This window comes from Accipiter gentilis, chromosome 34 (genome assembly GCF_929443795.1).
Source record: "Accipiter gentilis chromosome 34, bAccGen1.1, whole genome shotgun sequence".
Taxonomy (NCBI): Eukaryota; Metazoa; Chordata; class Aves; order Accipitriformes; family Accipitridae; genus Astur; species Astur gentilis.
In genome coordinates this window covers 3445485-3469675 of record NC_064913.1, presented here as the reverse complement: position 1 = coordinate 3469675, position 24191 = coordinate 3445485, and the positions used below count along the sequence as shown (strand labels likewise).

At 36.1% G+C, this 24191-nt stretch overlaps 1 protein-coding gene across 4 annotated transcripts in view; it reads left to right on the top strand.

The window, feature by feature from the left end:
- Window positions 1–23621, top strand: part of ZFC3H1 (zinc finger C3H1-type containing) — a 43592-nt gene extending 19971 nt beyond the window's left edge. For all 4 annotated transcript variants that reach the window (XM_049792001.1, XM_049792000.1, XM_049792003.1 and 1 more), the window contains 23 exons: window positions 179–353; window positions 537–665; window positions 1384–1932; window positions 2016–2125; window positions 3392–3523; window positions 4603–4724; window positions 5313–5414; window positions 5788–5904; window positions 6795–6978; window positions 8775–8961; window positions 9407–9598; window positions 11563–11800; window positions 12950–13055; window positions 13131–13329; window positions 13815–13909; window positions 14875–14985; window positions 17273–17377; window positions 17476–17641; window positions 18377–18477; window positions 19648–19749; window positions 20348–20387; window positions 22582–22644; window positions 22770–23621. In XM_049792001.1, coding sequence (XP_049647958.1) covers window positions 179–353; window positions 537–665; window positions 1384–1932; window positions 2016–2125; window positions 3392–3523; window positions 4603–4724; window positions 5313–5414; window positions 5788–5904; window positions 6795–6978; window positions 8775–8961; window positions 9407–9598; window positions 11563–11800; window positions 12950–13055; window positions 13131–13329; window positions 13815–13909; window positions 14875–14985; window positions 17273–17377; window positions 17476–17641; window positions 18377–18477; window positions 19648–19749; window positions 20348–20387; window positions 22582–22644; window positions 22770–22907 — 3463 coding nt within the window. In that variant the 3' untranslated portion in view covers window positions 22908–23621. The remainder of the gene's footprint in view (window positions 1–178; window positions 354–536; window positions 666–1383; window positions 1933–2015; window positions 2126–3391; window positions 3524–4602; window positions 4725–5312; window positions 5415–5787; window positions 5905–6794; window positions 6979–8774; window positions 8962–9406; window positions 9599–11562; window positions 11801–12949; window positions 13056–13130; window positions 13330–13814; window positions 13910–14874; window positions 14986–17272; window positions 17378–17475; window positions 17642–18376; window positions 18478–19647; window positions 19750–20347; window positions 20388–22581; window positions 22645–22769) is intronic.
- Window positions 23622–24191: the final 570 nt, after the last annotated feature.

The window sequence follows — 24191 nt, the reverse complement described above, 5'->3', positions numbered from 1 at the left end:
ATGTACTACCAGTATTTATTGTCTCATGGATGTTAAGGCTGTCTGGAGAACCTTAAAATGTTGTTTGTTGATAAGTGAAAAAGAGCTGGGTTCTTAAATAACTAGGGTTTCAGAGGAGCAGCAATAGCTCTGAGAAATGTTTGGAAAAAATTGTGTTCCATGGCTTTTCTACTTTTAGACTTCTATTGATGAAGGATGAATCTGTCTTGAAACATTTGTTGCAACAAGAGGCCAAGAAGAGAGAAAATGTTCGAATTGCTGAAAATAAAATTAACAAACTGGCTGAACAGCTACAAGCAACAGAGAAGATCTTGAATGCTAATAAGATGTTTCTCAAGAAGCTTCAGGAACAAGTAACTTTAATTTTGAAATATTTGTTTCCTTGGGCTGGAAGTCTTGAAATGGGTAGCCTGATATTAGGAGGCAGTAGGCTTTCTTTGAATTAATTATTAATTACCATGTCTTTTCTGATTATATTTTATTATGTGGTCATATCTGAAAATTTGCATCTTACTGCAGTATTTTTTTCTTTTCAGATTCATAAAGTTCAACAACGAGTTACAGTAAAAAAAGCTCTGGCATTAAAATATGGGGAAGAACTTGCTCGAGCAAAAGCAGTAGCAAGTAAGGAAATTGGGAAACGAAAACTGGAGCAAGATCATCTTGTAAGTCTGTTGCATGCTTTTAAACCATGCTGTACTTGAAAAGCAGCAGCGGTTTTGATTAGGAAACTTTAGTTCAAATGGGATTTCAGGAAAATAGGAAACCATTTCAAAAGCACTGTAGGAATCTTCCTATTGGTTTCCAGTATTTTAGAGAATTCAACAGAAAAAGCATTAAGTATTTAAAAAAGAAAACTGTTCAAAGCCTACATTTCTGTGTCAGGGAAATGTCACTAATAGATAAATAATAAGAGGAGCTATATGGCTGTGAAGGAAGAAAATGCTTTACTGTCTGTATACGTCACTGATCTTGTTAAAACCATCCAGCGAAGACACTGAAAAAGGGATCTGATCTTGTTTTGAGAAACAAAATATAGAAAAACAAGGCTAAAATATTTTTGTAAATTCTTCTTTTTGTGCACCCCCCACCCGACCCCTGTATACTTGTTTTATAGCTCACCTTTTAAATGTGGCCAGAACTTTTGTTGAAGCCCCGTACATGATGCAGGATAATTTTTATCAAAAAAACCTGCAAACCTGCCAGTTGAATTGTGGCAAACTTTTTTTGTGGTTTTTCTGCTGTTTGTTGAAAATTTTCTGGCAAGAGTTTAAAATGTTTTCATAAACTCTGAATTAAATATCTTGCCCGTGTTTCATTTTACCTCCTGTCAATAGATCAGTAAATGTGAAAATGAAATAAAGGGAGTTTTTTTCTTTTCAGCCAAGCAAAATGTTGAAATTGGAGAACTCCCCTGCATCAAGTCCAAAAAAGCATTCAGCAGAATTGATTGCACTAGAGAAAAAACGACTACAGCAACTAGAATATGAATATGCTCTAAAGATTCAGAAATTGAAAGAGGCCCGCGCACTTCAAACCAAGGAACAATCAAATATTGCACCTCATGCAGAAGAGGAATCTGAATTTGCATTACCCCAGCCATCACTTCATGATCTTACACAGGATAAATTGTCTTTGGACAGTGAAGAAAACTACTTCGATGATGAAGTTCTGTCTAATTCAAACCGAGAACGAAGGAGATCTTTCAGAGAATCTAATTCTTTCACTAAACCAAATCTTAAGCACATGGACACTCCAAAACAAGAAACTGTAAACAAACTTTCTAAAAAGGCATCAGAGGAGCCTGAGCTGTTCCTTGGGTTGAATATTGATGAACTGAAAAAACTTTATGCTAAAGCTGACAGCTTGAAAGAGCTGCTAGTGAAAAGTACTGCCTTTATAGTACCTAAGGAAGATCTGGTGTGTGGTCAGGTAAATGCTTTAAAACTAAGTATGAAGGTTGTCTTTACTAGGTGGTATTGCAATTGCTGTATATCTGTTTATCTGTTTCCTAGGAAATTTCAGTTGATGTGGATTTTGTTACATCGCAAAATAAACAAACTGATGTGAAACCATTTCCATTTGGACCGTATCATAGTCCTCTTCTAGTATTTAAATCCTACAGGTATGAAGACTCTAGTAGCTCTCTGACTTCTGTGTATATGTGTTTTTATTCAAGTATTCTTCACTGCTCTTGATACCTAGGCGTGCACAGAAAGACAAGTTGCAGTGAGAAACTTGACTATTGTGAAACACTTTTATCTAGTTTAGGGAACTTAAGGATTTTAGTTACTTTTTTCTGCTACGCAGGAGTCCCTTGCTTTTGTGCAGTACCCTTTGCATTGTATTGCATGCTGTTCCCTGCAACTGGGTTGTTGTTTAGTATAACTGGATTAAAAAATAATAGTTAAACATTTGAAAACAGGATTTTTATATCCAATATGAAGTGATCTAAAATCCAGGAAAAAAATAACAAGTGTATTTCGATTATGCAATCTTTAAACTTGGCTAGGTTTTACATTGTTTGAGTAAGATTGAACCAATACCTGTTTCTTGCATTCCTGCTCAGTGGAAAGAGGCATGATGACAGTGATTGATTCATCTTGACTTAGAATAGACACCTGCAAGTGAAATCAATTTGACACATCCGTCTTTTGACTAAAGAGAGCTTTGTTCCTACATATTACATTTTAGAAAACAAAAGTCTGGAATTTAAACTGGAACAGTTGAATCCTACCATGTGCTTCAGGTTTTTTATTTCTGTAGTCTTAAGTAGCAAAAGGTGGAGGATGCTATCTTTGCAGGAGTATTCATTTTAACTTCTTATAGGTTATGGCTTCAGTTCCTTAAGGAGCTAGAAATCCCAAAATTGACATAGTCAAATGTTAGCTAAAGACTTAAAACAAGCATTAGTATGCTCAGCTCAGACTGGTTTTTGTTGGTTTACACTTTATAAAATCTGATGTGGATTTTTTCACTGTTTTTTCATATTAATTTTTCATGGTTCTCTTTATACTTGACACTGATCTTATGCTGACTAGAGCATGAGTGCATTTTTTTTTCCTAGAACTAAACTGAAATTCAGTTTCACTAGTTTGCTTTCCCTACTGGGTCATTACTACGCTTCCTGTTTTTATATGAACTAAGTTCTGCACCTAAGGGAGAAGAGAATTCTGGAACAGAATCAGTTTAGATTGAGAAGTACTGTTTTGTTCCCTCCCTCTCACTGTTTTCACCTTCTTAACTCATGTGTTAGCGATGCTTCTGATTAGTAGCAGGGTTTTGGAAATGAGATTTAATACAGAAAAAGTGATTATTTTTTAAAAGGTTTTCGTAAAACTGATGTCTTACCTTGCACACTTTGTCACAATAATTCACTGTTTCATTTTAGGTTCAGTCCGTATTTTCGAACCAAGGAAAAACTGTACCTCAGTTCAGTAACATATAGCAATATGATTGAGCCAAAACAGTGTTTCTGCCGTTTTGATTTAACAGGCACATGCAATGATGATGACTGTCAGTGGTGAGTTCTTTTTAATTTTGTTTATTTGAACTGAACTTCTCTTGTAGATGTCTGACTGAAAGACCAAAATAGGCATGTTTTTCATTTCTTTAAAAGGTCTGGATTTATCCTATGCGCAAGTTCTAGATAAGAAAGTTTTTTTTAATACCCTGTTGCAGATACTTGGTTGGCAGGAAAAAAACCCTTTCGTCTAAGCCATGAAGAGAGGAGGTTCTTTAGATGTAAATTTAGAAAAGCAGTATGGACTGTTAGAGAATATTTCACCTTTTGGTTGCCTTGTAATTCAGATGGGACTCCTCTTGCTTTATAGCTTCAGCATAACTTCAGACCACCATGGAACCTCAGGTAGTGGTTGATACTGTTAAGCACACTAGAGTTATATCGTGCTGCTAACCAAAATAAAGCATGTGCCAAATACTATGTGATGATGTAAAAAAACCCCCTACTGAAGTAGTGGAATTCCAGTTTTCTGGGAAAATACTGGCTATGTTTTTTTCTTTGAAGCCTGGTGTTATATTAAAAATAGTTTGTTAAACAAGTTGCGCAGTAGATTTTTAAAAGTTCATACAAGAGCAAATGGATATGAATTGGTCAGGAATAAACTCAATTTGGAAACTTCTAACTACTGGAAAAATACAATAGGAGTGGACTTCAGCTCTCTTTTTTTGCCCTTTTTGGTGGCAGATAGCTTTTTGGATCAGCCTTTGGCTGTTACTGTCAAACCATAGTTTGAATCTTTTAAACACAAAGTGATACCTAATTCTTAAAACTACCTTGTTTGAACTGGAAAGTTCTAAATACTGTGGTTTTGTGTTAGTGCGAAGCAAGTGGGTAGAGGTTTATTTTAAAGAGTAAGGCTATAGTGAAGTAATGAAGACTAGGATTAAGTTACTGATGCAGGTTTAAGTTTAGAGAAGACCCAGGCATATTTAACAGAAATTCCAAAGTAGGCTACAGTGTTTTCTGTGGGTATGATTTTCTTTATGCCTCACCCTCCTGTCTAAAACCAACTTTCTAGTTATAAGGCTTATTAAATTCTTGCTGTGATAATATATTAATTGCTTATTTGTTTGTTTTAGGCAGCACATGAAGGATTGCACTCTTAGCCGTAAGCAGCTGTTTCAGGATATTCTGTCTTACAATTTAGAACTGATTGGCTGTTCAGAAAAAAGCACTGATGAGGAAATCAGCACTGCCACAGGTTCTTAAGAGTCTTTTGCTCACTTTTCTATACAAAGATTCATTTCTGAAAGGAGTGGCTTTTGTTAAAAGCTCTGGGTGCAAGGACTTTGATGTAAAACACTATATAAGATACAGCTATATGAAAAGATAGGTTTCTGCAGTTGTTCAGTTCAGTCCTTTGTAGTGGGTAGTTACCTTGGTGTCTTTACAGAAAGAAAAAAATCATTGATCTGTGGAACATTTCACTTGGAAAAATAAAGTATCACTGGGATTCTGGGAATGGGGGAGCAATGGGCATGGAAGCTTTCCCTCTCCCCTTCCTCACTTCTGGAGGTCTGGTCTGTTTGTTTACACTTTATACAGTCCAGGCTGGACTGGTCTGTTTCAGTGGGACTGGAATTTTATAACAACGCTGTTGCCATATAGGCAAGTTGCTGAACAGAACTTTTTTCAGTTTTTAATTTCTTTGTTTTAGTATGTTAAGTTACCATACCTCTTGAAGCAGTCATATTTCATGAATTCAGCATAGGTTGTGCTAAATTGCTGTTAAGGTACGTATCCATTTTCATTTATGTGTTTACTTAAGATACAAATATTCTTGTTTCAGAAAAATATGTTGAAAAACTTTTTGGTATAAACAGAGACCGTATGTCAGTGGATCAGATGGCTGTTCTTCTGGCCAGCAATGTCAATGAGAGTAAAAGTCACAGTAAGTACCTTGGTAGATTAAATACAATATAAACTTTTAAAAATGTATATATAAAATCATAAGTACTTTGATGATTTTGTAGAAGAATAATTTTTTTGTTGTTGCTTAGTTTATCTCAGTGTTATAAATTATGCTTGTGGTAAAATAAAGGCAGCAGAGTTTGTTTTAAGGCAATAATATAATAGTTTTGGAGTCCAATTTGGAAAAGTAACTTACAAACTTGAGCACAATAGATTTTAAATAAGTAGTGTTGAAACTTACACACTTGTGTTGCACTCACAGAATGTTGCTATCTAAAATCTTTATTAGCAAAGATGTTTTAAGCTTGAATACAGAAAAGTAAAAGAATTTCTACCGCTTTGCTTGTTTACAGCACCTCCATTTACAACATGGAAAGATAAAAGGAAATGGAGACCGAAGTACTGGAGGAAACCTCTGTTAGATAGTAGCAGCAGTGAAGAGGAACAGTTCGTTGGACCTATTAAATATGGTAATCTGGATGTGTGGCATCCATTGAAAAAGAGTACTGGGGGAAAATACCTGCCAACCTCTTCTCAACACCTAATTTTTGAAGTGGTTCTTAAGAAAACCAGTGCTTTCAATAGCTCTTGACCTCGTATTTCCTGCATTCAAACTTTACCCAGAAATTTATGCAAAATAAAGTTAGAACTGAATTTGTTGTATTTAAGGAATAAAAAAGTATAACGTGTGACTGGAAGTTAAGGTAGAATTTCTACTTATCTGTTCTTAAAAGTAATATAAGGAACTATTTCCCTAGAATGTTTCAGCTTTGCCCATAGACCATTAGGATTTTTTTAATTTTTATTTTTCCCTCCCAGAACTGTAAGTAGTAAAACTTACAGTTTTACTTAAACTTGTACAGAGATAGTATTTGGTGTTGAGGTCAAGAGTTAAAAAAAAGCTGCTGTTAAACAGCATTTGAGACTTGGAAGCTTGCTAGAGCATCAGTACCCTGACAGTGTTTCACATGTGACTCATTCAAGTGGGAGCTTTAGGATTTGTTAGCAAATCCTGTAAAAAGGATTTTTAGAGACTCAGAATTGCGATAATTTTTTTGTCAGATGTGTCTGTTTCCTAATGCTGCCTAATGAACTGCCTAATGAACTGCCTTAATTGGTGTCTGTTGATCAAAGCAGCCTTTTACTACTATTTATTTCTTGCCTTTGCATTTGAAATATAACCAGTTTTCTACAGACTACACAGTTCTAAGTTTTAGGGGATATTGAAATAACTGTGTTTTGCTCTGGTCAATGGCTACACTTGAAATATATAAATGCCACCCCTTGTATGATTTCTAATTTTACAGGTCACTTCTGTTTTGAAAAGAAACATTTTTTTTAACCTTTTTTTAATTTGTAGCCCATCCCACAGAACATAAAAAAAGAGTTCCAGCTCTTGATGCTGTGGTGACTCCAGATGATGTCCGGTATTTTACAAGTGAGACTGATGACATTTCCAACTTGGAGGCAAGTGTCCAAGAAAACCCCTGTGATGTACAGCTTTGGATTAAACTTGCATATAAATACTTGAATCAAAATGAAGGGTAAGTCTGATACGTTTTAGACTTCATTTTGTGCTTTACCCATGCTGCTATGATCAAGTTTCCTTTCTGATGTTAAAGAACTTTCTTCAACAATGCCACAAATAATTTGTTACTTAAAAGCAGGTTAAAAAATAGATTAGATTTCCTACTGTATGCACTATAGTATGTGAGTAATAAATTACACTGACGGTTTATCTTTAGGTAGATTCTGATTCAGAACGGAAGTTGATGGAAAATAGTGTGGGAGAAATAATTGTTTGTGTTTGAAAAGTGCACAGCCTAATGTATTTCCAAGATTACAGTGGAATGTTGTACTTCCAGTGATAAAGCAGCGGACCAATAAACTCCAATCAGTTTCTTCTTTACAGAGTGAATGATTGTAATACTGTTTGAAATTACTTTTATCAGAAAGAGTTTCTTATGAGAACAGCTCTGCTATATGGTTTTATCCCTGTAGAAGCGGTCTGGTTAACACTGGCTTTCTTATTTTATAATTTTTTAACTTTTGGATTTCTAAGTTTCTCTAGTTTCTGTTCTCTTAAATTATTCTGCAGCATACCATGTTCTTATTGGCAATCAGATAATTTCAGTAAGAGTTCTGTCATGATGGTTTCATATTAGAGATTGACTTCAATTTCAGTAGTGAGGTACTGGCTTAAGCAGCTGCAGCAGGGAGGAAAGGGAATGGGGAGGAGCAGCTCTGTCTTAAAAGTCTTGTGTAAACTGTGGGTAATGGAAAATGTAGCAGAAGATCAGTTTAACTGTATTTGATAGCTGCCTGAACACTAGAAGGGATAGAACTGGAAAGGCCAGTACTCAAAGAAAGCGCTACCAGCAAGTGGCAGGGTGAAAAGAGCACACTTTCTAAATATAAGTGTGCCTGGAAAAAGACCAAGAAAAGAAGGGAGAAAACCTAATGGAAGACAATGCATCCTTTTCTTAAAACAGACACCTCCCCCATTCCCCCCGTGTCTCCCACCCGCCTCACTACTCTGAGGAAACCGAGTGGTTTAGTAGGTGGCAGTGGTGATAGAAGGGGTTGGGAAGGCTTCAGACTTATCCACGGTTAACTGTGTTAGTTTTGTTTTGGGACATGTGTTTTTCCTCTCATAAAAGTCTATGTAAAGTAACTTCTAAAGATGTTTTCAGAATAAATGCAACCTCAGAAGCTTTCTGTGGTTTTATGGAAGTTTGTTTATGAATTAAAGCTCAGCTCTGTGGTTTGCAATATAATCAGTTATTTGAGCTACTCTTTTATCACTTTGCTGGTATCATCTCATGATAGTTATCTCAAAAAGTAAAATCTCCTTTTTTTTTTTTTTTAAATGGTTTAGAGGCAGAGAAAACCCCAATGATATGCATAGTAACCTGAAATAATGGCTTGTATTTGACTGTAGAAAGTAAACTATGTAAAAAAAATATTCTTACTTCACTAAGCTTTTGAAATTTCTACTTAAGTTTTCAAGTCTCTATGATGTTAATGCCTTTATATGATTGCAGCTCGAGACTTCTGCTTACAGATGAATCTTACCCATTTTCCATTTAATTGGACTCTTACTTGAATTGGCACTCTTTTCCTAGGAAACTTCTTTTTCCATGCACTGTGATAATTGCACCTAATAATAACAACCTTTGAAGGATGAAAACTTACTGAAACTTTGAAATTTTTGTAGTAAAGGACAGCACATGTTAAAAAAATGGCTGACTGTGTGTCACTTTAATAAGCATCCATTTTCATATTTGATATTAAGTCATAATACTAACACAGTTGATGTGTGTTTTTTTAATTTTTACAGCTCATCATCTGAGTGTTTAGATTCTACTTTAAATGTTTTGGCTCGAGCTCTTGAGAACAACAAAGAAAATCCTGAAATTTGGTGTCATTACCTCAGACTCTTCTCAAAAAGAGGAACCAAGGAGGAGATACAGGAAATGTGTGAAACAGCAGTGGAATATGCTCCCTCTTATCAAATCTGGTGGACAGTAAGTAAAAAAAAAAGTTTTATGTGAAATGTTCATGTAAGTGTGCATTTTCTACTGTAGAAAACCAGTACATATGACAGGGAAAATGTGAAACGAAAAATACTACAACTTTTTGAAAACTCAAAAGTCGCTCAGAAAATGAAGCGATTCGAAGTTCTGTTTGAAAGATATTTGTAGAAATCATCACTTGTCCTCAGGTAATAAAAGTTATTTAAAATCAAGATTTTAATTTGTTATTTTTTGTTACTTAAGCTTAAAAAAATTAACTTTGACTATTTGATCTTTAATACTTAAACAGTATTTTTTTTTAGTTTTAATGTGAAAATATGGTTTGAGGGAGGGAAATATGGTTCATGGTAAAAGACATTATCTGAAGTTTGTGCTTCATGTGATTTTAAACTTTAACCTAGAAGCTTTACTATTATTATTAATTATTTCTCTCTAGTTTCTGAATTTGGAGAATTCCTTTGATGGAAAAGACTATGTTTGTGGGAGGATGCTACAGTTCCTAATGGAAGTGACAGGGGGAGAAGAAAATCCAAATCTCTTGTCCTTTCAGCTGCTGGAGACTCTCCTGTATAGGGTTCAATTAAGCCTATTTACAGGAAGACATCAGAATGCTCTTGTTCTGCTGCAGGTAACTTCCAGGTTACGACCCCAGGAATTGTCTTGGTACCTTCAGCTTTCTAATGCCTGTGACTGTCATAGTGCCAACTTTTGAAGAACTGTTCCTTTATTTTCTGAAGGAATTCTCCTAGAGACATTTGTTCTGAGATACGATGCCGTTGTAAAATTTGGGTATACCTTTGGGTTTTTATCTATTTTGCTTTGCTTGTGTAGCTAGTAACCTAGACTGCTACGTCTCAAAATAATTCCCAGGGAATTGCTTTACTACTTTATTTCTTGTAAGCCATAGAACGCTTTTTCTGCAGTTAAGGGCCTGTGAGTAATGTATTGCCTCAGGTACTGAAATGTTTATTGCTGCAGAAATTATCAAACTAGTAGTTCTTGGGAAAGAACATAGCATGATGTTACCCAACAGCACTGCCCTGCTCCAAACTTTGGAGACTTTTTAAATCAGACTTCATTAGTCCCATGAACTCCAAAGTCATAGAGTTTTCTCAGGCTTTTATTGTGACTGCAGAAAGAATTTAGGTCACTGTAACTGTTCTGTAGACAACAGAAATGGTGGTTGAAGGTGAGAAATAGTCTGGCTGGAGGTGGGAGCTGCTTGTAGTTTTCGGTAGCAAGTTCTTTCATTCCTACCAGCAGATGGCACCTCTTGCTTGCTACACCATAAAACATGGCTCGGCTCCGTGGTTTAAGGCTGTAATGCGTTTTTTTTTATGTAGCTCCAGTTTAAATAGAAAAGTGTAATGCTGTGTTGACTTCCTCCAAACGCTATTCTAAACACAGCAGTACTGATAAATGTAACTGAATGTTTGACTGAATGAACAAAGAACAGAGGGAGAAAAAACTGTGTCAAATTGAGATGGAAGTCCAGTGTGTATGGGAGAACAACATGGGTTGGTTTCCCTTACCTTTCCCCAAAGCATCGCAAAACCAAATGGTTTTTGTTTTTTATATTCATCTGAAGTGTGTAGTTGAACAGAATGTCTTGGGGAAAGATTATTTAACCATATTTAAGAGAAGATAATTTCTAAGTAAATGCTACTTCAGAGTAAGTAGCAATGTGTCTCTTTGAAACTTGAAAGCAAATTTTCTGACGTAAATATTTTGAAGGGTGAATAAGTGAAATGTTTTTGAAACTTAAGTTTTTACCTATTACAGGAGAAGTGTCTGCTGAATTATGCCTAAATTTGCAAGTACTTTCATTCCCTTGAAAGTGCCTTCTACTGTCCTGCATTTATCCCGAAAAATGTTGGCGCATCACTAGCCACGAGATTCTGTTCTGTTTTAGGAGCAATTGTGTTTAGACTTTGTCTAATTGCATGCTCTAATGATTTTATTTGGGATCTGCCAATTTAACTGGGCTATTCTAGTTTTGCATATGACTGGTAGGGAAATTTGAAGCAGTATCCTTGTTCTCAGTAATGTTTCCAGCACATTTTTTTAAACAATGTCTAGAGATGTTGGTGCTTTCAGTAGACTTGGATAGCTGTAACTTAGTAGCTATAGAACTACACTTAATAAAAAAAACAAACCACCAAACCAATGAACAAACAAAAGAACCCCGTAAACCACAAAACCTGGTAGAATATAAGAAGCTGAATTCAACTTCTAGATGAGTTGTCTCTAGAGCTAATATATTATTTCTATGCAACTGGAATTAATTGTCCAAGAATTAAGCAGAAAAATGGAACACATGTTGGGAGATGCATGTTTTCAAAGTCTATCTCTGTTCACTCTTCAAAATAATGATCTTCTTCAGTTTTTCTAAACCTGTTACTAGAAATTAGTGCTTTGAATACAGTCACGCATTCACATAAGCTAAATATAATCATGACTGATAAAGAATTAGTTCCGGTCTCTTCTATGGAAAAGATTCTAGAATATTAAAATTTGTTCTTCCTATTTCCTTTTCTCGTTCTTAGATCTTAAAGATTTTATGGTTGAAATACATTATATTTCTTTTAACAGAATGCTTTAAAATCAGCAAATGAAAAGATAATATCAGAACGCCTTACTGTAAGTGACCGTTGCTTGGCTTGGCTGGCTTACATACATCTAACTGAATTTGGCATTCTCCCAGTCAAGTTCTATGATCCAGCTAATGTCAGTCCTTCAAGGGTCGTGAACAAAGAGCCATTTTTAATACCATGGCAAACAGTTCAAGATGTGAAGACTGATCCTGATACACTGTTAGCTATGTTTGAAGGTAAGATTAAGGAGGTAAACTACTTAATACATTACTCGCTGCTTATAAATCAGGAAGTATTCTCCAGCTTTTAGAATTTCAAGGCAGTGCAGTATTGCTGATGACTGTTAAGCCATTGGGATTAATCCAGTGAATATTTCATCTTGATTTGAACAGAGCAGTGAGGAAAGTCAGTGTTCTTGGGTACTTAACACACACTGAGTGTTTTATCTGTGGTTCAAAGCTATAGCTTTTTCTCTGAACTATGATATTCTATCAAGATAAAGACGAGTGGCTTGTGACAGTATGACATTGCTAGTTTTCTTGGGCTTCTGTTGTCATTCTCTCTCCTACCCTCCCCCTGCTTAATGGGATTTGTCTATTGCAAAGTTACTTTCCTGGAAGATTAGTGTGTTTCCTTAGAAGAGGCAGAGCAATGCATGTGTTTGTCTTCGTTAAAAGTTTAAGTAAATGGAATAATTTTTTTAAAAGATGTAAAATGAAGATACTAGAAGAAATTGAGTTCTTGACTTGTGGTGCTGCCAGAGGTAGACTTTATAATAGCATTGTATAAATGTCAGTACTTAGCGTGTTAGCCAGCAGTGATATTGAAGTGCCACTGAGAAGATATCTATGCTGCAGCTGGTAATGCAGTGTGGAAATACTCAAGGATAGATTGAGTATCCCAGCTGTGGGAGTGAAGGCAGTCTAGCCATGATAATGGGGTGTTCATTATGGGGTGTTCATTGTTGGGTAACTTTTTATTACGCTGAGAGGAAAAATAATATCCTGTATTAGCTTTTGTCTCAATAGCTTTCAGCAGCTATGCTGGAAATCCTGGCATGTAGTTTTAAGTATAGTGATAGACTGCTATCTGTAATGTGGGTTCAATATTTCATTGGTAGGATGTTTCCTGTTTTTAAATGAATGAAGGATGAAACTTCTGAAAGACTTGTTTTTACACTGTGGTGATAAGCGTTAAGAAAGCTTTTCCAAAGATGGTCATCTTCCTTTTTTTAAGAACTTGCAAAAGCAGCATGCTCAGAAATACCTTTCCGCATTTACATATTTTCATTATGTTAAATGAGACTTTTTATTATGTTAAGGCTTCAAATAACTTTGACATTGCTTGAGGTCTAAAGGCTTGATTTTATACTTTTTGTTTTGAAGATGCGGTCCAAACATGTACTGATGAAAGCCTTGAGGCTGACAAAAGAATAGCTATCTGCTTTCCTCTCTACAGAAACATGATAGCTTTGCTGAAACTTCTGGAAAGGTAAGTTATTTCAAGACATTTTTAGTTGGAGTACTCCTCTGCTTTTTTGAAAGCTTACCCTTATTTCTCTTTAAGGTGGGAGTCTGCTGCAGAACTTTGTAAATCTTTATTGGAGCTCTGCCCTAACAACTGTCAGCTCTTGGAGAGTTTGGCCACCTTGTATGTGCAGATGGAGCAGAGTGACAATGCCTACAAAGTGTGGACTGGAGCTTTTGAGAAGTATCCTCAGAATGCAGAAATTTTTTATCAGTTGTGTAAATTCCTTGTTTCACAGGTAATACTCCACTCAAACTCATTTTGTTGGTCTGCTGGCTTTCCAAAGTTTGAGTTTTGTGTGTTGTTTCAAACACTTACTAAATTGATTAATCTTCATGATATTTTTGTAATGTCTCGTACTCCTTTATATATATATAGGTGGGAAAGATAGAGTTGGCAAGATTAGTGACATGATTGAAGAAAATCAAAGGAATTACATAAAATCATTAACTTGTAGTTCAGATTTTTCTAATCCGGTGCTAATAACCTTAAGAAGGAATAACAGAAATTAACAGTAAACTCTGTAATAATGTTTTCAGCTTTTTTTCTGCTACTTTTTGACTGACCCAGTTAAACTTCATTCTTGAAAGAATGAAGATAATGGAGTGTTGCAGGGATAGACAAACCACTTGTTTTTTATTGTGCTTAACTTGTTCTCGTCATTTTCAGGTTTATGTCTGATTTTAATTTTTTTTATTTTTAAAAAATAAAACCCCAAAACAGGAAAGGTCAAGCAGTATTCTTCCGCTGTTGCAAGATTTTGTGGCAGCTTTCTTTGAGGATACATGCCAACAGCATGGTCCCATGGATCTCTTAAGGTACATTTAGAATGTTTTTTCTACTTAAATTTCAGTAATGTTGACATTTTCTTGAAAAACAAGACAGTCTAGAACTTCTAAACTTCTCTGTTTTTAGCTTGGCATGTTTTGCTAAAACTTCAGTGGATTATGATTTGGTAGTTTATAAAGTTTATAGTTCTTGTTTGTGCCTATATGCTAGATTGTAAAACCACAGGCATTTAAAGATAAAACAGCCAGCAAGTTTAATGTCTGGATTTGGGGAATGAAAATCAATCATGTGTATGCCACAGTTTCTTGTGGTTCCACCCCCCCCCACCCCTCCCCAGCCCAAAGCTAGGAGCTTAAAATTGCATACCTAAAATACTATATTTACACACCCACAAAAGACGTCAGTTCAGAGGTCCAGCATGCTATTAATCAGCAGATTATTGTTGCTGAAAAGGCACAGGCTCATATCTAGCCTGCTGATTTTTCCACTTGAATTATAGCACCTAATTGAGAGACTTACTGAAGTTTTGAAGTCAAAATAGATGCCTCTGAAGGCCTTCAAAGGAAGACCTTCTGTGCTAAAGCTTATGCAGATGAGGCTTTGAAATGTTTGTGTCTCCAGGTTAGGTGTTAGATTTTATTCCTGCTTAAATTTGTTAATATTAAATTGAGTACTGGCAATGCAGCTTAGCTGACTATGTAGATGATTGTACCTTACGTGATGTATTTTATGTGGGGAGGGAGAAATCTGAGATATAAAGCAATATTTAACTTTGTACATAATGAGGGAGTAAATGCTTCCTATATTAACTATTTCTATATTTCTGTGTAATGCTTTCTGTATAAATTTTATCTGGATAGAGTTAAACTAAAATCTAGGAAAAGTGCATCTTTTTTTAATGACCCATGAACTGGATTTCGGAACTAAATGTTACATCCACATAGGACTCTTCCATGTAGAGGGTTATTCTCACTGCTACTTTTTTCTCTTGCAGATACCTCTTGAATTTTCCAATGCCAATTGAATTTACATCACCTCTCTATAAAGAGCATCTTACAGATGATGTTGTAAACCAGCAAATCCCATATCTGTGGCAGATCTACTGGTGAGACTTTTGTGAAGTATTTCTGAGAAACAGCTATTGAGTCTCAGTAAATTGCGTTTTCAAAAGCAGAACATTCATTATTTGCCTAAGGGTATATCACTTTGGGTTCTTTCAATAAATGATCTACCAGTCCTTAGAGAACCTACCTGCCTGCTGCACAACAGAGACAATTTTATGGAACTGTGAACTGCACATCAACTTAAATTCTCCACTTGAGAAATCTTTCAGAAATTCTGCCCTATGTGAACAGTAACGGGTGTGTTCATCTCACAAGACAATTTTTTTTTGGTTTACTTTTGGTTTAGGTTGCTACTGCTAGTAGTGTTGTTCTTCTGGTTCAGTTGTCTCCCTTTTATTTTATGATAGTTCCCCCACTCCGTTTAACCCTGGTCTCCCCACCTTCCTTGACCCACTGTTTCAGCTGTTTATGGAGCTACTATCAACAGACTATAAAGTTGGAACTAGCTACAGATGCTCCTCCGTAGCAAAGTAATTTAGCTAAGTGACCTTTTCCTCTGCAAGAGATTGCAAAGGTGACAGAACTTTGTCATGTATACACAATCTTTTGTTTGTTTGTTTCTTCCAGCATTCCTTTTGATAGCAGCAATATCCAGGATTGGCAAGCACCAAAGTATTAGCCATCTCTATAACTTACACTAGTATAACTGTGATTACTGAAATGCTGACTTAAGCTGTTCAAGAAGTTTACCGCTTCATGGTCTGGGTTTGTCAATCTTCACAAGTAGCTATTTGGGTTTTCAGATAAGTAAAGGGGGCAAAGACGATAATGTTTCACGTACTGAGTGAGGACTCCTCAGAACTCCTTCAACACTGTTGCTTGTAGTTTTTAATTGGTGGGCAACTTACAAACAGGTAAAATGTATGGTTTTCAAGAAAGCCTTTATGTAAGGTGTAGATTGTTATCTTGATGTTTTCTTTTTATATTGTCCATTAATACCAGTTTAAATAATTCTTTTTTTGAAAATACTTACCTCTTTGCAAGTTCAGTTTTAAGTTTGGTACTTGCACAGTAGAAACGTTGTTAGAAAGACGCTCGAGGTCACTGTTTCGCCTAGTCGTTAGGGACCTTAACTTCAGCTCAGATACTACTGTATTTTAGCACCTGCTTCTAAGAGGAAAATTAGTGCTCTTGAAGTAGGTACCTCAGTTACTTTCAGAGCTAGTAATTGAGTGTTTCTGTGGTTGAGTTTTGCTACAGTAAGTGCCTAGGTATTTGGGCCTATGTATCTGTCTTTCCTGGTTTTAGGTACAGAGGACAAAAGACAGAAAAGTTCGCTTGTACCAAGTGAAAATAGTCAGATTGAAATCAGCAAAGCCTCAAAGCTCCAGGCACAATGTTTTTACTTTGAAAGATCATTGTGTGTACAGATGAGTATGTGTGTGCACAAACATATACACACACTTTTTTAGGAAGAGTGGCAAATTGGTGATTTAGTTGTAGTACTTGGGGAAAGCAGGAGTAGAATCAGGCACTCTGATTATGTGACCCCAGTCAAAAGTGTTCTATAGCAAGGTAGCAACATCAGCCCTATCTTTTTTGCATTTCTGTAGCCTTCCTCTTCATGAGTAGTTTTTTTCCCTCTTATGACTTACTGAAAGTCTTACCTTTTTTTTTCCTGTTACTTTACACTTTGAAATAAGGATTGTTTGCTGAATAGTAGTCAAAAAATGTGTCTACTTCTGTCTTTGGTGAGGCCATATATGGTGGTCTGACCATGAGTTTCTTTGAGCTGTGGAACAAAATTAAGGGTTTTTTTGACTATTCTTGTCAGGGTTTTTTTTTCTGACATGATCAGCATATTTCTACCCCAGATCCCCAGTAGAATTTGTTTTAGAACACTAATTTTGTTGCCACAGTCTGATACCATTTCTCAAGTGGTTTTAATATGACTGAAATTTATTGTTCTGGAGCTTTCCGGACAAACTCAAGACTTGTCTCCATTCTGTAGCAGTCAGAGCATCCCTATTAAAAGGATTAGTAAAAGGGTACTTTACAAGAGTAGAAGACAATTCATAATATTTCATTTTTATTTAAGAGTAGCATTCTAAACTGCATGGTTTCTGTATTATTCTTTATTATCTGCAGTTGAGACTTAGGCATTTTAATAAGTTGACTGATAAATTAGTCCACAATGCTGCTGAACTGAAAATGCTGATTTTTCTTGCATCTCAGAATGGGAAGTTCTTCATTGTTTCTTACTCTTAAATATGTAAGAACATGCATTGTTTATGACATACAGCACTTTTTAACTTTTAATATAAACAGTTTGTGCCAGTCTCTTCATGTGAGTGTTGGTGAAGCACTGGATGCTTATGAAGCAGCTCTGGGGGCAGTGATGCAGCAGGAAACTGTTCAGAACATCTGGCTGGAGTAAGTTCTTAAGGGAGGAAAGTAAATTAATCTCAAAACTATTAAGTGAAGGCTACCAGAACCATCTTTTTCCTTTTTTTCTTTTTTTTTCCTTCCAGTTACCTTGTTTTTATCAATAGCAAAGTTGTTGGATCCAACAACAAAGTTCAAGAATTCAAGCTTTTTACTGACCTAGTGAACAGATGTCTGGTTACGGTCCCCACACGATACCCAATTCCTTTTAGTACTGCTGATTATTGGACCAATTATGAGTTTCATAATAAGGTAAAAATGTGTCTGTGGACGGTTTTAATTCAACAAAGAGACTGATGACCTTTTAGCAGGTACCTGTAATTTACTTGTTCAAATACAGCACCAGTAGCATGTGAACACCAAGAGCTAGGAATTAGTAGAAAAAGAAATAAGTATCTGAAGAGAGTGGTGTTCTGAGCAGAAGACGATCTAGCAGTGATCTTTTGAATAAAGGGTGTGTAAGGCAAAGAGAAACTTCATTATGGCATGCTTTAATAATGTGAATACAGCTGTTAATGACAAGCTATTCTTTCCTAGAGAAAAGAGAAAATGCGTAAGGGAGGAAAGAGATGGTTGAGCAAGAAGGGTCTGCAGAACTGTAATGCTGGCAGATGGAAACAGTATTTAAGCTGTCAGTTTTGATCATAGAAATTACAGTGGTCAAGAAACAGAAGAAATGAAGTAGGAATAAAAACAAGTTGAGCACTTAGGCAGAATAAAACTTATAGAAATCCTGGGTCCCATTTTGCTAACATCCAGTGCATTTCTCTTTACTTGCTAAATGCAGGCTAGAAGGACTGAAATATGTGGTGTTAGCAACTTGACACTAACTTTTTATTATACAAATTGATTTCTGTACCCTGGAGGGATAAGGATTGTAGGTGGTAACTCACTTTAGTCATAATGTTCGTAGTTTCTCATTCCATTATTCGTAGCAAAATTAGACAGCTATAAAGTGGATTAATGTTTATAATTCAAATTCTACAGGTAATTCTTTTTTATTTGAGCTGCATTCCAAAATCTCAACATTCCAAAGCCTTGGAACGGTTTTGTTCTACCATGCCTGCTAATCCTGGACTTGCACTGAGGTATGTAAAAATACTTGTAATCAAGACAAACAGCTGGTTAACATAACTACTGTTTTTTTGTGCAAGACATGCTTGATTTGCTTTCTACTATAGAAGTAAAACTCTTCCTCTATTATTGCATGTTGCTTGAGGCATATTGAGCCTTCTGACATCATCTCAATCTTTCTTGTATTTGGCAGGGTTCTGTTCTATCTACAGAAAGTTTATAGTTATACAGGAATTAACTCTGCATTGTACGTGATGAGTACAAGTGGTCAAAATTTCAAGTGTGTAGAGAAATGTCAGATACATATTAAAATCTTGTTGCTACTTAGTGATCTATTAAAAGTATAGTTCCAGCATGGAACAAATAAAAATGGATATGCCAGTGTGTAACAGTGCTACCTTAAGGCTTAACTTGACGTTTATTTAACAAACATAAGCAATTCTTAATTTTGAAAAAAAAAATCTTAAGGGAAACAAAACCTGTTAATGTAAACATCACACTGATTCTTACTTGAACAGTATTTCAAAATGTTCTCTTCCGGGATTAGAGAGTCCATGCTTTACTGTATTCAGCTGCAGTGAACTCCTGAACATTTGGTTGAATAATTTCGAAAAGTCTCCAAGCACTTACTGTTTGTCATCAACAGTGAGCCCAAAGAATTCAAAGCAAGACTTGAAATAAGTGTGTGTGGTTGGGGGCATGGGGAGAGTATGACATGCCTGCCTTTGGCACACGAAGTTGAATGGCTGCATTTTTAACCAAGTTGTGATTATGTCTAGAAGAAACTTGCAGTTTCCTTAGACAATGTTGATACTACATGAAATGGGTGAGCAGAACTGACTGAACAGTTTCTCCTAGCCATATGACTGTAAAACTGATCAGCCTCCTTTCAAACACACAGTTACCTTGCACATGCTAAAAATTGATCTTGTAATGTGCCAAGATCATATTTTCTCTCCAATCTCACTCTTCTTCATTATTCTCTGAAAGTGTATCTTCACTTTTTTGTTTGGAGAGCGTGTTCAGTCAATATTGTATATGGTGGCTTGGGGTTTTTTTCCTGCTTGCAACTCTTGGCTCAGATTAGGTATAATGTATTTTGTGTAATGTGTTTGTATCTTTGGATTGCTTTTCTGTTCCCAGTGATTAAAGCAGTGTTTCTTTCTCATTAATGCCTTTTACAGACTGCTTCTGCGATACTGGGAGGAGAGCAATGTTCAAATTCTGAAACTGCAAGCCAAGATGTTTACATATAATATCCCAACATGCCTGGCCATCTGGAAAATGTAATGCAACAGTCATACATCTGTTTTCATAGATATTGCTTTTGTTTATAAGGTTTACATCACAAAGGTAAATCTGAAACGTCCTTCCAATTGGGCTTGTACTGGAAGTCTCTCTTTCATTAGCTTATTATGTAAACAGTAACTGTTTGTTACAACAGACAGAGATACTGTCAATGCTTTTAAAATGAGAAATGGAACTTCCCTTTTGGGGAGGCTTATGTGAATGGATATTATGCAGATAAATATGAATGATGTATTTACAAGTTGCCTTTTTAATTCAACTATTGACTTCTGTCTCCCCCTCTCTACCCTCCCCTTTATATATCACAATAGCAGTAATCTCCATTATCCAGTGATGCTGAACTGATCTTTTTCTTCAGTGTTTGTTCATAATGGGGAACCACTGAAATGTCTTGCTCATGTAAGGTTGTTTTTAAAAAATGGCTATTTTTATCTTTTCACTGTAGATTAACATCTTTGGAAGTTAGTCAGTTTCTTCTCAAGAAATTTTTAATTCCATTCCACAGTCAGTATTCTGCCACTAATGGCATTTAAAATGTTTCAAGAATAAATATTTTTATATATTTCTTTTCCTCAGAGCCATTGCTGCCGAATGCTTTCTAATGGGACAAAGAGAAGTAAGTCAACACAGCTTACTAAAATGAGTAATTACAAAATTCTGTAAAAATTTTCATACCTTGGCTTTATCCAAAGCAATGGTCATCTCTTAAACCCAGGATTTCTAGATAGTTGAAATATTCTATGTATAAACACTGAAACATTTGCCTCAAGTGAGAGAAATATCTTTGCCAATCAAGGTAGAATGGATTATATCATGAGTACTTGTGCATACTGTTTGTATGTATCTTTCCCTTACTTGGGGGGGGAGCTGTATTCTCCCACTTTGGGTTTGGGTTTTTTTTTGGGGGGGAGGGGTACCTGGAGGAGATTGCTAGTACTTAAAATACAGTAGAGGGAAGGAAGGGTTGTTGTGCTGGAAGATGCTAACAACTATCTTTCCAAGTAGTTGGAAGGGTGGGTCTGCCAAGCCAATGTACATAGAGAGTTTGAGTAGTTCCCGCCCCCACCAAAGACATCAGTTCTTTTTCTCCAAAAAACCCCAAGTTTACTTATTGGTACTTTGGGGGGGACTTTTTTTATCACTCTATATACAAATACAAAAGGTTTTTCGCACAGCAACTGAGTCACTTTTCAGTTCAAACAGAATGGGTCTTCCTGGTATTGTTGCTGTCACCTTCAAAATATTCTTCTGCTTGTGGAAAGATGCTGTGTATTTTGGGGATCCAGAGGCCCTGGGTTTGTGACTCACCACTTGCTTGTGGTGTTTCCGAGCTACTTCTCTGCTGTATCTTCTTCTGTGTCATTTTTGTAGTGGCTGCTTCTCAGCATCCTTCTTTTCTGTCAGTAGTCTTTCTTTTGAGACAGTATTAAAGCTAACTGATCCATAATGGGTAGCATGGCTATTGTTAGACTCACATATGAAATCTTTTCTTTCCTTTTTTACTGTCTCCTAGAATGTTTAAAAAGAACACCCCCCAAGCAGACAGTTATTTGGTTTGTAAGATCAAATAGTTCAAAGTCAGGAGATATCAAAGGCATGGTTGCCTATTCAACCTTAATTCTGTCTCCATGTTGATGGTTTGGTGTAATCTGTAATTAGTCACAGATCCCTGCTTCAGTCATTGTATTAGGTGGACTACATTTTAAGGCGCTGCCTATAGTGAGGCTGGTGACTTAAAAGATCCCTGCTTTGTTTGGTTAGAAAGTTAGAAAAATATATTTCAAATCTTTCAAAAAGAGGGTCCTTAAAGAAAATGAACCAATTAGAATGAAGGCATAAGTAAAACACTGTAGCTGGATTACACCCACAAGAAATCTTGCAATTTTCTTCTGCAACCACCTGACTAACTATACAGTGTGGAGTGAAATCACTTAAGTAGGCACACCCAGTGCAGTTAGGGTTTTGTTTTGGTTTTTGTTGGTTTGGGGTTTTTTTGGTTTTTTGGGGGGGTGTGGGGGGGTGGGGCTTACTTTGGGATGTAGTGAGCACTTGCAACTGTTTATGCAAATCAGTGACTGTTCCAGATAACTGGGTTTTCTAGTAAACAAGTAGGATATTGTTTTAAAATTGAATTGTGATTCAGATTCTGGATTTCTTATTCCTGGAGAACATTTATTCCCTTCAGAGGTCATGTAAAGGTTTGCTAAAAGAATATAAAAATGGGTACGAGTATTTAAAATGCCAACAAATACCTCCCCTAATGACTCTCTGATTAAAGTTGGTACTTTAGATACCAGTAGTTGAAGGAGACTTGAGTAACTACTTGCATTAAACATTTGGGTCCTGTATTTGCAACCATAAAACGGTAAAACCATTTTTCCTTTAGAGAGAGTTGCAAAGATGATTGTTAAAGCACAGATAGATAAATGATGAAGGAAAAAAACCCCTATGAAACAGTTATTTTCATTGCAGCATTGAGATGGTATGTAATAAGCAAGACCTTGAGACTACGTATTGTGTGGTGAGAAATATGCAGTAAAGCTGTTTCATCCCCTCAGCGTGTTCCATCCTGTGCAATGAATGAGGCAAGAATCTTGTGAAGAAAAATAGAATGTCCTCATGTAATTAATCATGTGCATACAAGGGTCAGAATTAAGGTCAGACATAAACTTGCCTTTGCTTTTAGTAGCAATTATAATGCTGGACTTGGAAACTTTTTTGAAAACAGATTTTAAAAATTATTGCTTCAGATCACTCATTTTGAGCGCATGAAATTGCGCTGACTTTTAATACTTGTTTTTATTTTACAGGTCCATCATTTATATCAGAGAGCCCTTCAGAAGTTACCTCTATGTGCAACACTGTGGAAAGATGTAATGTTTTCTCCTTATGATTCAGTTTGAGGTTTCATATAAATTTTCTGCATATCCCATATCCATAGATGTGGTGATGCTCAAGCTCTGGCTAAATCTTATATCTGCTTCCCCATCTCTTACAGCAACTCTTGTTTGAAGCATCAGGAGGAGGTAAAACTGATAACCTGAGAAAACTAGTTTCCAAGTGCCAAGAGGTTGGAGTCAGCCTAGATGAGCTTTTAAATTTAAACACTTACAGAACAGAAAGCAAGAATCACTGAACGCTGGGTACGGTCAGCCATAAGTCCTATTAAATGCCAAAATCAGTTGAATGATTCTTCAGGCTGATCCATGCCTAAGATCTGTGTAAGGCAGATGAGTATTGCTGAGCATATCAAGTCTCCAATCTGCTTTCCTTGAACCTGGAAACAATTAACATGACCCTCCTCTGGAAAAATGAACTCCCTGTCTGGCCTTGCTTCTGGGCCCTGCCAGATTCTCATAACGTCATCTACGTAAGTATAGTTAATCAAAATGACAGACATTATTTTTTTATGTTTTCTTTTTATTTTGTTTTCTTTGTTTTGCTGTTCCTGATTCACTTGACACTCTCACTGATGCCTGAGAGATCTGTGTTTGGGATTAATTTACTGGGCTGTGTTTACAGTAAAAAAAACCAAGTAGTCCATTTTGGGTTTTTCCTTTTTTAAACCTTTTTTGAGACTTTTTCATTACAGGATTTAAAACAAAGCAGCCGCTCTTAAGGAAAGTGTAACTGCCGTGGCCACAAGTATGCTTCTTGCACTTGAAGGCTCTAAGAGGGTTGCTTACTACCCTTTTCTGCATTGGACTCACGGCAGAGACTATTAAACTTGAAGATTAAAGAAACTATTGCAAATGCCAGTGCATCAGAACCTAAGAGTGGTCAATTATGTGCAATTTTTTGTAAAGAAATTTTAATTTATAATAAAGTTTAACAGTTTAAAGAAAGCTAATATTGATCTGATTTTGTATTGGTACTACCTTGTAGTATTACAGGTGTTTTTACAGAGATATTTTCAATACAAGCTGACCTTTAAAAAAATAAATCTGTTGTCTTTTGTTATTTTGATCAAAAGGTAGGCAAATGTGGCTGAGCTACCTATTGTGGATCTAGAATAACTACATCTCCATGGGCTCTTTCCTCCTTTTGCCTCAGCTACACTGATGTTTGTCCCAAAACAATTTATCTTGTCAATAATACCACTTCAGTAATAGAAAGTACATTTCGTATTTTGTCCTTTTCACTTTTAATGAAATGAGGCCTGCTTTCCAATGTCACTACATGTACATTGCAGAGAGATGCTGTCAGCCCACTGAACCAGATGGAGCTGTTCACATCAGGTTGGCTTTCCACCTGTTTTTCTATCTGTGCCAAATCATATCAAAAGATGGTTATAGTACCTTTTGCATAGGTGATTTATGAGGGTGCCATGAAGACAGTGAACGAGTGGTCTTCATGTCTGAGAATGAGGCAAAGTGGTTTGTGACAAATAACCAAGGAACTTTCAAAACTCTTACTTTAT